This window comes from Numenius arquata, chromosome 1 (genome assembly GCF_964106895.1).
Source record: "Numenius arquata chromosome 1, bNumArq3.hap1.1, whole genome shotgun sequence".
In the NCBI taxonomy this organism is placed as follows: Eukaryota; Metazoa; Chordata; class Aves; order Charadriiformes; family Scolopacidae; genus Numenius; species Numenius arquata.
Window position 1 is genome coordinate 11,545,784 of NC_133576.1, and position 14,025 is coordinate 11,559,808.

Here is a 14,025-nt window from a genome sequence, read left to right on the forward strand (position 1 = left end):
TCTTCTATGATGACCACTGGAGAGCCATCACTCTGCTTTAATTAGCCCGAACCTTTGGCTCTCACATAATGCCACACCAGCTGAGCTTTGGCAGTGCATACTTGCAAAATCTGTCCTTGCATCCCAGAGTTAACAGCTTCCCTTCTCCTCTTCCTTTCCCTTCCACACATACCGGTACCCTTTCTTAGTAGTGGGACTTTGCAAGAGCTGTTGCCTTTAAACTTGCCAAATTTCCTCTGTTATTTATGCATAATCTGTAGACCTTGGGGCAGATGTACTCATTTGTACTTCCAGAGCCACAGGGTATGTGATGAAAGGAACAGCAGCTTGAGGGGATCGCGGTTGGGTGTGTGTGGAGAGAGATGCCAAAACTACACTAACTTCTATTGTCAAGGCATAAATGTTGCTTACCTTTAAGCAAAACAAGAAATGCTAGTGTGTTTTTCCTAATGTCCATGCTTAGCATTTTTTTTATACGCTCTGGGCCATTTGCTGTGTAGATGGGAAGCGCCTCTCTACCACCTGCAGTTCTGTTATCTGGAAATACGAGAGGAATCTAGAGAAGATACTATTCTCAAATAACATTTCTGCCTCCTCACAATAACTAGCTGACCAGACAGCATTCCAGTGTGCAGTCCAAAATGAAAAAAAAACTAATTCCCTTCTGTACAAAATATTGATCTAGAGGTTGACCTCCGGTGAGAAGAGAGTCACCATAATTGTCTTGTGTTTTTGCTTCAGAGGTTATCAGACATCACAATAAACTACATGAGTCTTAGGCTGTCAAGCAAAAGAAGTTGTATTTAGATCTAAGTTGCCCTGGCCATCCCTATGCTCAGCCTGTCTCCATTATGCCGCAGAGATGAAAAAGATTAAAAGATAGCTAAGATCCCAGAATCAGAATCATACAGGTCATCCATATGAAAGAATTGTTGCAGCCAAGACAATAAATCCTGCTCGGAGACAGGGCTTCCTAGTTGGTTGTGCTGGCAGAGCTGTACTGCTTTGGGGCCTGCACTGGAATTTGTTGTTATATGGGGTGTACAGATTTGACTTGACCAGCCTGTCAAGGGTGTTTCTGCACAACTGATCATTGTGCTGTGAAAGCATGCCTTTGGAATAGTAATGTTCTTGATTTCAGTGTTTGGGGTTTTGTACCTCCTTTTCTGTTTTCAATCACTTTCACAGGTGTTTACATCTTCATTGCGAGATCCCACTGAAATGCTTCCAACTAATTCATTCTAATAAGTACTGTACAAATGTACTTATTAGTTAAGTTTTAATCCTTGCTACTATTACTAGAGTTTCTTAATGCCTTTCTTGATCTCTTAAATAAAAATGAGACCAGTTCTTCTGTCCTTGTGCTAATCAAATGCTCACATAGAAAGTAAAAATCTTACCTGAACAAGAACTTCAGGATTAGGCTGATTATGATGCTTAGTTTTTCGTGCTTTTGGAAATCTTTCCTTTCCAGACCTAAACAAGGCTGCAAGATCACAAGACACACCCTTTCAACGTAAAGTTCAGAGCCTGTTGGTGAATGCTGCAGGACAGCCAAGGAAAGAGAAAGTGAAATTACCGTCATCCCTTCAGGGGAGAAAACCAAATTCCATACCAAATCAAAAGGTAAAATAACATCTTTTTTGTTAATATTAATGTCCTCTCAGTCATCTCTTTTGCATAAAATCTTCACTCTGGAGCAATACTGGAAGATATTTTGAATCTGTTTCCTGAAACATAGCGGTTGCAATTTATGTATAAGTTTACTGGCAATTCTGAAAGTACCTTTCCTCTCAACTGTTAGGACAAACTTATATGCCAAAAGCATAGTTCTGCACCAGGCACGCACATGAAAGCTCTGGTTTCCAGAAGAGCAGAGCTTCCTCCGTTCACCCGAGACATCTCAATGGCTTAATATGTCTGAAAACTCAAACCAGTATAGATTTGCAGACAATATTCAAAGTGCCTCTTCAGTTTTTACTCAAATTAGGATGTCTTTTTGTAATTCTTATGGATGAGTGGACAGAGGTCAAATGTGGGTTAAGTAACTCTGAACCTAACTTGATGGCCACCAACTTTCTCTGTTGTCTAATATTTTAATTCTATTTGCAAAGATAGAGGATCCTGTCGCAGGAAAGGTCAACACATCTTCTCTTGCAACAACAAGACAGCATCTTAGTGGGTTCCACCTCATTCCACCTAGAGTGACACTTGGAGTGCTAAAGGAAGGCTGTACCTATGCAACCACTGTGATCCTGAAGAACGTTGGTGTGAACTTCTCAAGGTTAGTTTGAATTTTTAGTACCTTGGTTTTTAACTGTCCAAATATGCATTGCTTGTTAATTGTCAACCTTTTGATATGATTAACGTGAGATAACAAATGGTATTTTTATATTTGGAATCATTTGATAATGACTGACTGGGTAGAGGAGTGAAGATAATATTAGAAAAACTTCAGCATTATTTGCATATTGGTGTTATTAGGAAGATGAAAAGCAGTAAGGAACAGCAGGTCCTGTATGCATAGTCCTGGCCCATCACAGCTGATTTACTGGTTCTTATTGAAGTTCTCAGGTTCAGGGACCAAAGTCTTTCATGGTAAGCAGTATTACATTTGGCTTTGGGAAATGTTGCTGGATGCTACAAGTCAGACAATCTAAATGGGCACCGGTGTATTCAGGCAGACACGTCTTTAGCTGCATTGAGAAACAGCTCCAGTGATGATGCTGGGAACAAGCAGAGGATGAGAATGAAATAAGGCATTTACTTGAGCACACATTTCCCTTACTGACTGTCAACCTACAGTGCATGGGACAAAATAGCACTGCACTGTGTTCCAGTGAGGTGAGGATAAGCTAAGTCCATGTCTAGATCTGCAGTCCAGCAGATTGTCTCTTGCCCTGCATGACAAATCACAGGAAATTATCGTATTTACCCAGCTGCAGTTTAAGGACTATATAAATACAGTAAGAAAATGCTTATGATTGCCCTTCAGTATCAGAATTCCCGTTTTGAGTAACTGCACATATGTTCATTCACTCAATCCTGCACCAGCACAGTTCCAGTTTTACTTTAGCAGTATTCAGACGGGTGTGCTTATGACCCCTGAACTCCCAGGTGCCATACATGTGACAGAACAGGGCAAAGCATATTCCTCCCACTCAGTTTGCTCAACAGCACTTGCCTTACCTGTGCTATATGTACCTCGTTTTTTTAGCTTAAAGGAGAGCCTGCAACAATGGTCTCTAAATCCTTACAGCTTCTGAGCTCCACCTAAGGTTTGTCCATTCAAAATAGCTTCATTTGAATGGTTATAATCCCACCAGATGGTTTCAAGAATCGCAGTACTTGGTGTAAAGCTTTCATTTCAGATGGCTTAAAAGCCCCAACACCAAAACTAAGCTTTTTAAATTCCTATGTTCTAAGATAGTTATTCCCATCAAAGTTTTCCAATGTCAGCCTCTCACTCCCACCTATCCACAATTACCTACTGCAGCTGGAGAGGTTTTTAGTTTATTTAGAATTTAACTGAAAGCTGCTATTTAGGCCAACGTCATCCATTTGTCCTAATGGACAGTTATATACTGTTTTTCAGAAACTTAGAGTAAGCCAGGCTTGGACCACTGCTGGGTCTTTTTTCTGCTAGACCCACAGGTCCCAGGAGAGGAAGGCTAATGGAAAGCATGGAAATAAACATCCTACTGTCGTATTGGTTTAGGTTGTTTAAAACCTGGTTCCTCTTTTTAGCACCGGTCTTTGGGTTTTCCTGCAACTTTAGTGCTAGATAAGGAAAGGAAAACAGTTAAGGAGGGCATTAAACATTCTTGGGCTTAAATGTGCAAGTCTCATGGCCCTGATCTGCTGCAGCTTCTGGATGCTGTTTCTTGGAGCACTCTTCACATGTGCAAGCACCTGCCAAACTTCCCTTTTCTGGATGCAGGTGACCTACAGTTTGAGGCCCTCTTTAAAAAGAGAGTCGAGAGTGGTGTCACAGTGACACCATCTCAGCAGTCACAGCATCCCTTTACTATGGTACCACAGTGCTGGAATGAAATAAACGTAAACATTTATGTCTGACCTTTTTTGTTTGTCCTCCTTGGGCAGCTAATTATCATTAAAAGAGGAGCTCACAGGAGACTTACCCTGCTGGGATCATCATGATCTCTTGTGAGTACTCAGCCAGCTAGGCACTTTAGAAATCTGTTCAAGACCAGCTGAGCAACTCAGTGCAGCTTTTTCCATCAAGATGCCACAGATTTTTAATTTTTTTAAAATGAGCCTAGTTAGAGCCATTTTTTTCCTTTAATGTACATTAAAGCATCATGGTGCATGCCATGATAAATCAGCAGATCACATACCAACATTCTAGACCTCAAGTTGTGCACATCATTAATTTTTTTTTTTCCATGCCAGGGTGCTGTATGTAGAGAGTCACGGAAAATACCACCATGATTCTGATAAATCCAGCTTATCTTTTAAGTCTTTTACTTGATGCTTTAAGAGGAGAGCTAATTGACTAACTAGCTTCTGAATGACAGCAGAACATGCTGAGGGCAGGGCCAATGGTGGGCAATTCTGAGCTATGTCTGCCTCATGCTGAAGCCAAAACTTTTCCGTGACAGGATCAGTAGTTAACTATGTGACTTCCAAACTGTCCATACCATAGCATGAACTTGTTGGGACATCCTATGTTTCTCATAACAGCCAGCACTCTAGAGAAAGCAGGGGAATCCTGACAGCCAGTTTGTAAGTCTGCCAGAACTTTCCATAAGATGGAGCCATATACTAGGGATGCCTCCTCTACTGCCTTTCCTTTAACAGCTTCTGGTGCAAGTGCATGCTGGTAACTGTTCTTCAGGTAGGAAGGAAAAACCACAGCATAAAGTCTAGAGCCATGCAAAAGTAGAAGTCATATCTGCTCTAATGATCTCTAGAGATCTTAACAGTGGAAGCTGTGTGCACAAAAGGACTGCACAGATGTGAAACAATCCGTGAGATATGAAGAAGTGAAACTACTGTTTTAGTGGGTACCATGAAATTAAAGAAGATTTATACAAAATTTATACCAGAATCATGCCTTCTGCAATAGAATCATATCAAAGGACATTAAATAAAGATCATTAAGGACTTCTGGGTGTATGGTGTTTGCCAAGAAGATGGAATTTGTACTTCAGCTTCCTTTGTGTATGCAGGCTTAGATACTGGTGTTTCACATTCTGGTGTAAGGACCAGCGTAACAATCTCTTTGGCCCATTAATCAGCACCTTTGGGGTTTGGGTTTTTTTGTTGGAATCCTGAGCCTCGTCAAGAAGCTCAGGAATACCATTGTAGCCCAAGTTGTACATTGTGACGGGAAGGATGAGCTAGGAAGTTCTGCTGTCATTTGCAGAAGTGGAGGAAGAGCAGACGGCATGCTTCTCAGCAGTGCCTTCTGCCTACCTGAAACAGTTTCTGGCAAACTGATTCTCTTCTCTTTTTGACAGGTTTCGGGTGAAGCAACCACCTTCGCACACAGGACTGAGAGTGATGTACACACCAGGACCTGTAGGTTATACAGAAGATCTTTTGGTTTTTGCTAGACTCAGCTGGCCCTCAGGCCATCTAGGGGTTCTCTAGTACCGGCTGCCTGAGAATAGAACTGGCAGGGTACATGATTTGTTTAAAGTTATTTGAAGTGATGCTGCCTTCCGCTGTCCCTCTGCTGCCTTTAACCAAGCACCCTGCACGCTCCAAATCTCAGAGCCTGCACCAGAATGCAGAGGGATAAACATGTTAAGTTCAGTGGAAAGCAGCCAGTCAAGCTCTGAGGCTAAAGAGAGCTTTTTTGAAGCAAAAAGGATACTCTTTGTATCCGAGTTTTCCCACGTTTAGGGTATTTGTTATATCTGTGCTATCTTACGCCTAGACTTTATCTCCTATTACCTTCAAGAGCTGAACCTAGTAAACTCTTGCCTCAACCATTTCTTCCCTGCTTGCAACTATTCTCCACTTCAAGTCTTTCAAAGCACCATGGCATGTGAAATTGTTCCCATTAAGTAGAAAGCTTTCATGCTTTCCACTTCTTTTCAGTCTCTCTCTTCATTTGTGTGTTGTTACTGAATAAATACTGTGCTGGCCAGTATCCCTGCAGCATCCAGATAATATCAGGCAATATTCTTGCTAGTGCTTTTACAGGCATGGAATCAAGAAGCAATGACTTGTGCAAGGAGGCAGTGCCAGAATGCAAGTTAAACCTCCTTGTCCAGGGCCCTAGCTGTAACTCGGTATTTAAAAATCATAGAATAGTTTGGGTTGGAAGGGACCTTTAAAGGTCATCTAGTTCCTTGCAATGAGCAGGGACATCTTCGACTAGATCAGGTTGCTCAGAGCCCTGTTCAACCTGATCTTTAATGTTTCCAGGGATGGGGCATCTACCACCTCTCTGGGCAACCTGTTCCAGTGTCTCACTACCCTCATCATAAAAAATTTCCTCCTTGTATCTAGTCTAAATCTCCCCTACTGTAGTTTAAAACCATTACCCCTTGTTCTATCACAACAAGCCTTGCTAAAAAGTTTGTCACCATCTTTCTTATAAGCCCCATTTATGTACTGGAACACCGCAATAAGGTCTCCCCAGAGCCTTCCCTTCTCCAGGCTGAACAACCCCAACTCTCTCAGTCTGTCTTCATAGGAGAGGTGCTCCAGTCCTTGGATCATCTTTGTGGCCCTCCTCTGGACCCCCTCCAACAGGTCCATGTCTTTCCTGTGCTGAGGATCCCAGAGCTGGATGCAGTACTCCAGGTGGGGTCTCACCAGAGCAGAGGGGCGGAATCACCTCCCTCAAGCTGCTGGCCATGCTGCTTTTGATGCCGCCCAGGATACGGTTGGCACACATTGCTGGTTCATGTCCAGCTTTTCATCCACCAGTACCCCCAGGTCGTTCTCTGCAGGTCTGCTGTCAATCCCTTCATTCCTGGCCATATTGATACTGGGGGTTGCCCCGACCCTGGTGCAGGACTCTGCACTCAGCCTTGTTGAACCTCATGAGGCTTACATGGGCACACTTCTTGAGCTTGTCCAACTCCCTCTGGGTGGCATCCTGTTCCTCAGACATGTCAACCATACTACTCAGCTTGATGTCATCTGCAAACTTGCTGAGGATGCACTTGATCCCACTGCCTATGTCATTGATGAAGATATTGAACAGTACTGGTCCCAGTTCGGACCCCTGAGGGGACACCACTTGTCACTGATCTCCGTCTGGACATTGAGCCATTGACTACTACCAATTCCTCATCCACTGAACAGTTCACCCATCAAATCCATATCTCTCCAATTTAGAGAGAAGGATGTTGTGGGGGACTGTTAAAGGCCTTACAGAAGTCCAGATAGATAGCAGAAATAATTTCCATTCTCTTTTCCTCTCCACACATCCATCCCTTTTCTATCTCCCTTTTCTCCCTACCTCTATATTCTTTTTAGAATAGGATAAAATAAAGTATTATATTTCAGTTGGAAGGGACCTACAATGATCATCTAGTCCAACTGCCTGACAACTTCAGGGCTGACTAAAAGTTAAAGCATGGTATTAAGGGCAGTGTCGAAATGTCTCTTAAACACCGACAGACTTGGGGCATCAAACACCTCTCTCTTTGGTTCTCTCCCAGCTCTCCCAATTCCCCTTTTCTTTCTGGAACCTAAAAGGAAATTTGAGGAGAAAAAATGCAGACACCTGGCAGTTTTCTTTCAAACTGCAACGTGAAGAGACACTGTTTTGTACAGACCTTTCTAACTGGCAAGCACAATCACATGTGCTGGGCACGAAGTCTTTAATTTCATCAAACAATGCAGAACAAGAACCAGCTCCAACGACTGCTGGAGGGGACTATGTATGAAACATGCACGTTACCTGTGAGTAATCCTCTGTCTCTCCTAGGTGGCAGCAGGCTTGCAGGTTGAACTGGAGATAGAGATTTTTGCCATGGTAATTGGAGGGGAAGATACTGGTGGCCTTGAAGAAATTTCCCATGATATTGAGATATTAACAGAAACAGAGATTCTTCTCCTGCCTGTGAGAGCAAATATCCTTTGTTGTCTTACTTCTCATACACACCTTCTAGCATCAACCCTGGGGACCATCCACCTGTCAGGGGCCTTAAACATCATGAGGTAGCAAGCTTTTCTGTCCTTTTCAGAAACACACGAATGGGTATTTTCAAAAGCACAACAAATGAGCAACTTAAGATTCTGACACGAAAAGCAATTTACATCAGAGTAACAAGGTTTTGAAAAGTGGGGAAAGGAAGAACGGTAATCTCAGAAAGACATGGCTTTTAAAAAAATAAATGAAAATAATAGGAACTCTTTTCCCACCACCCCTGATGGAAATCCTTTATAACATTTTTGAACCTATCTGGTAGTACAGCCTCATGGGCAACAAAATCATGGATACTATACAGACAAATGAGACAATCCCTGTGTCAGCAGAGGCACAAGCACAGAAGTGCATGAATGCTGCCAGAAATCAGCCCAGTTCAGTGGGCTTTTAATTGAGGGCAGAGGTAGAGTAAAAGAAAACAGCAAAGTTAAGAACTACTATTTCTCTTTCCTTTGTGCTCCAGAACCTGTAATTATTTATAATATTTATATAATATAAAATATTTATTATTTAAAATTACAGGCTGATTTTTAAGTGCAAGTTCAGAGGAAGGTGTGAAGTTATGTTTGACTTTTAATCAAAGTTACACTTAAAAGCCTAGGAGAAGAGGTCTTCTGGAAACCTATAAAAGTAGCAGCAAGGCAAGGTGTATCCAAAGACACCAGAAACCCCACGCCTGGTAAGGGCCACCCTTACCAAAGAAAGAACAACTTCAGCCTCCTCTGAGACTGAGCAGAGTACAAGCTAACAGCAACTCCATCGAGGCCTTATATGCTCTGGAAGTGTCATTCAAACTCCCCAAATTTACTTCATAGTGACCCAAACAAGCCTTTCATAACCATTATTGCGGAGCTGAGCTAGACAGGACTGGTGGCACAGCAGCAAAAACAGCCCCCGCTCTGTTTCCACTCACCCAGTCCTCAGGCACACAGCTGTAGACCAGCCTCCAAAACATGTGCCCTTCCCCAGTATTTTACCTGGTCTTTAATCTTTGAGCTGAGGGCAGTAGTCCAGACTCAAGTTGTTTCATGGCCTTATTTCCAGAATTCATTCCAGCCTCCACAGATATTAGTTACATAAATGTGCACAAATGATTAGATCCTTAACATGATATTCCACCCGTGTTAACCAATGACATTTATGAGTGCCGCCCACAAGGATACCCCCAGGGTGGGATGGCAGCAACAGTCCGGGCAGTTCCTACAAGCTCCAAGCCGCAGTTCCGGATTACACTACCCCGAAAGCTTTCTAGTTAAAGTAAGTACTGGCTGCAGTGATACCAGCTGTAAATTAAAGTAAGGTTGTTTTACCTCCTCTTGGCTTCTGATCCATATCATCAACAAACTTTGTGCAACTGACAGCAAAGCTGTCATGCACACATCACACAGACATGACTAATTAAGACAAGAAGAGGGAAGCAGTGGATGACATTAACCAAAGGATTCACTGCGAGAGATTTACAGATTACTACAGCTGCTAAAGGTCACAGCAGAGCCTCCCCAGTCCTGTCCCAAATCCTTCATTGAACTGTCTCCACATTAAACAAGTCATTGAGCCTCCTGGCAGCAGGAGGCTGGATTTATTGCAGTTAAGCCCTAATAAATCAGCCTCTCTTTAACACTCTTCACTTTCTAAAACCACATCTTACTTCTGACCCTTTGACACTGAAAGCAAGTCTAATAAGGGGCAGGAGCCTTACAGGCAGACAGGGCAACCTTAACGTGACAAGTTCAATCACACCCAACCCTCTGCACATGTTGTTTCATACAGCACATTCCTGTAACCTTACAGAATCAGACTGTATGGAGAATGGGTAAGTCTTCCCTGCCAACAAGAAAGCCTTATTGGGAATTTCTCCTCAAACCACGAGGCAACATGTTTAACATTCATCTCAGCTCAGGCACTCTACAACACAATCAATGGTGACAGTTCATAAACAGGAACCCTAGGGATGTTTCTTCTCTCCTCAGCTCAAGAGTCCCCATTTGCCTCATGTGTGTAACACCAACATCATCTTTTTCTTTCAACTTTAACATCTGTAAGCCTGCCATGTTATCTTACAAGTCAGTAAAAGAAATCCCAGCTGTATCTCATTTCCTCTCTGGAGAAAAAAAGTGACCACATCAGTCAGTTCTCAAAAGAAACTTCTTGGAGACGTGTACCTCTGACTGCTGCATCTGCTCTAGGACTGCCCAGAGTACATCAAACTTAGGGTGGTTTTTTTCCTGTTTAAATATCTCCTTACCTTTTCCAGTGTGGAATTTTACCCCCAGAGTAACGTGCAATTATAGTCTAGAAGAACACCAAATTTAATGCCTTCCAGTTTAGGGCCTTACAATGTGGAGCTCATCAGTGAAGGCACTTCGTACAAACGTCTCTCACTTCATGTTGAAATGGAAGAGAAGTACTTACCCAGTCAGTTCACATTTCAGTGAGACACCCTCATCCCAACAGAAATTCTGATCAGTGTATCTCCCATTAGAGGCTCCAAGTGGAGAAAAATTAACTACATGGTATTCTCCTCCCACTTGGCTAATCCAGCTAATCATAGTTGCTGTTCCCATAGCCAAATTGCCATTCTGTTCTGACAAAGTCTTTTTGTGAATTGATAATTCCTGCTGAAGCTGACTACAGCTACCCCGTGCTACCCAAGCAACTGTACCAAATGCCTCTTAAAATACTCCTTCCCACAAAATCTCCTGGACTCAAAACCATATCCACTGAATTTCACTGAATTTTTAGAGTTGGAAGGGACCATAAAGATCACCTAGTCCAACTCCCCTGCTGAAGCAGGATTGCCCAGAGCATGTCAGAGCATGTTACTCAGGACTGCATCCAGGCGGGTCTTGAAAATCTCCAAAGAAGGGGACTCCACAACCTCCCTGGGCAGCCTGTTCCAGGGCTCTGTCACCCTCACCATAAAGAAGTTTCTTCTCATATTTGAGTGGAACCTCCTATGTTCCAACTTGTGCCCGTTGTCCCTCGTCCTCTCACTGGCAACCACTAAAAAGAGTCTGGCTCCCTCCTCCTTCAACCCACCCTTTAGATACTTATAAGCATCGATAAGGTCTCCCCTCAGCCTTCTCTTCTCCAGGCTAAAGAGTCCCAGCTCTCTCAACCTTTCTTCATAAGGCAGATGCTCCAATCCTTGAATCATCCTCGTTGCCATATCCATCACAAACATGTCAAGGAACTCTGGACTGCTTGGTTTAGCCTCACAAAACATGAAATACTGACACTCCTAGGTTAACTCCTGTATTTGGTTAAATAGTCTTGTTCAACTATCCAGAATAGAAATAGTCAAAGTCTTTTCAGAGGCACTGTGACAAATTTTTTTAAGTTCATATCACCTTTCCCAGGTGCTTATCACCAGATCCAATGATTCTCTCACTGAAACCTAGAAACTTCCCCGCAATTAGACTTGATCACAAATTTGCCATACCTCCCTAGTAGAGACCAACAAGAAAAAATCACTGATGAAGCATCACCTGACCAAACTGAAGTCATACATCTCATTTATATTTTCTCAATTATTTCTCATATTTAAAAACATTTCACAAAGATTCTCTTAATATACGCAAATTTAAATATCGCATAGGAAGTTGCCCACGAAAGCCTTCAGTATTCTAAGTAGATTGCCCATCCTGAACTTGTGGTCATAATTTTTATGTCATTCAATTTGTGAAATAAAAGCAAACAATCTAGTTGAAGCCCGTGTGAGAACCTTTTTTCATGTTCCTTTCCAAGAGCAAGAGTTCTACTGAAACAATTCCACTGCTCACACAACACTTGCAAAGAATCCGGACATAATCACCGGGTTTGCTTCAACCGCTGTACAAAGGTAGAGTTGGGGTTTGGGGTTGGTTTTTTCCTTTCCTTTCATGTTAATTTTCTCTCCTCTTTCACTACAGGTCAGAGCCCTAGAAGAATAACATGAAGACCAGCAATACAGAAATACCTGAATTTTAGTCCAATGTTACGGAAACATCCCAATGTAGACTTTTTCATTTATTTAATCAGATTAACATGAATAAATATTTTTGGCTGTCCCCTATTAATGGGAAAGGTGGTCCAAAAGTTGCACAGCTTTCTGACGCAGCAGTCTGATTACTGTATTTCAAGCCCAGGGTTTGATACTCTGCACTTTGGAAGAGTGCTGACTGGTTCCTGATAGGTTTACTTTGTTTTTAAAAGGGGTTTGGTTTCTATAATCTGTGCTGAGGTACCTGAACATTTTTTAAATACTGAGCGTGCAGCAGGTTTCGCTGAAGTCAACTGGGATTCTTCACGAAAAAGCTGCTGATCTGCTCTGGTCTTCTCATTCTTAAGTTTCTGTTTGCTTTCACAATCATAGGCTTAACTTTCTATGCACTCACCTATCTTTAATTAGCTGCAGACATCAGATGGTGATTATGTCACATGTGACAGAGAGGGATTCTGCTTATCTCCTCTTATTCACTATCAGACGTGATCATTTTCAAATGCTCATCGGCATCTCTCCATAGTAGAAGACTGGGCCACTTAGAGATGGCCTTTTTTCCTCTCTTTGTTCCTACTTAACACAGTAGTGACTAAAAGAAACAATCTCAGCCTCTTTGTGAGATACCATATTTATATATCCAAGTGCACTTCTGCTTTCTTTTTATTAATTCATTTCCAAAGCGCTGTTTCCTGTGGCTCATCCTTCTTCCAGCATGTGATATCCCGAGAGGTGGGGAATTTTCCTTGATACATGCAGATGACTTGTTCTCTCAACACTTTACAATGACTGAGAATCCCATGATTGGGGATTAAGTAATAGCTTTTACCAGTGTGAAATATGAATGCCAGTTTTGGACTCTCCCATCCACACTGTGAGACACATATTGTAAGGATACATATTTGAAACAAAGACCGCCTATCACATTTTAAGTTAGCCTTGTATTTGCAAGTGCTTTCCTGCTCATGTTTGTAAATCTAGGGGATTTCACCTTAGAAAGGGCAAGTTGAGGTACCCAAAGTTATCAGAATTCTAATGTATCAGTGGAATGTTGGTTGGCACAGGACAGAACTCTTCCATTTCAAGCACATGCTGAGCTCCTTCAGTAGCCATCTGAGTACTGCATTGGTGTTTTCCACTGTCCTACCAGCCATGACTGCTGTCATCAGCTCTTTGAGTCAGACTGAACCTATATAACCAAAGCTGAAAGCCAGCTCAGGAGGGTACTGAAACAGATACCCACCTGTGGACACTGTTTAAGCCCTACCCACAGATGAGAAAATACCCCAAGAAGCAGCATCAAACTTTATCCAGGATTCTCCAACACCAATGATTTTGCTACCGACTCAGCTGATTTCTGCCCTGATGCTTTTCAGTTTTTTTAGTTTTTGGCAAACACAGCCAAGACTCCTACATCAGTCCCCTTTGTTAGTGCATTCTGGGCACAGAAACAAGCCACTGTTGCTGGTACAGACTGGTCACAAGTGCTACAAATCAGAGAACCTGAGGTAAAGCTCAATGGGGAAGCCTGTGTCAGCACCTGTGGAGAGAGGACAAGCATTTTCCACCACCTCAAAGACCTTTTCTTCCAAGGATTCCTCCTAAATCCCAGTGACAGCAAACAGAAACAAATATGAAGGAATTCCAACTCTTCCAACTTAGATCAAAGGAGACACCTGTCATCATCATGAGATGATGACTCTGCATCCCAAGTCACTCTTCTATGCCACTATTTACATCCTTGTCATCAGTTCCCGAGTTCATGTGCACCTGTGGCCGTATTTTTTCTCCCAGGCCTCTCAGAGGATGATCAAACAGTAGCTTATTACTTAGGTTCCATAATAGTTATCTCCTTGGCATTAAGGTAAGCAGAGCACATCACATGGAGGTGTAAGAGTCAGCCTTGCCC

The 14,025-nt window shown here is 42.5% G+C and overlaps 1 protein-coding gene across 1 annotated transcript in view; it reads left to right on the forward strand.

The window, feature by feature from the left end:
* Nucleotides 1-12,225, forward strand: part of SPAG17 (sperm associated antigen 17) — a 105,616-nt gene extending 93,391 nt beyond the window's left edge. The window contains exons 43-48 of the mRNA XM_074149430.1: nucleotides 1,475-1,626; nucleotides 2,115-2,284; nucleotides 5,484-5,544; nucleotides 7,916-8,060; nucleotides 9,257-9,394; nucleotides 12,049-12,225. Of these exons, the coding sequence (XP_074005531.1) occupies nucleotides 1,475-1,626; nucleotides 2,115-2,284; nucleotides 5,484-5,544; nucleotides 7,916-8,060; nucleotides 9,257-9,393 (665 nt within the window). The 3' untranslated portion in view covers nucleotide 9,394; nucleotides 12,049-12,225. The remainder of the gene's footprint in view (nucleotides 1-1,474; nucleotides 1,627-2,114; nucleotides 2,285-5,483; nucleotides 5,545-7,915; nucleotides 8,061-9,256; nucleotides 9,395-12,048) is intronic.
* The last annotated feature ends 1,800 nt before the right edge of the window (nucleotides 12,226-14,025 follow it).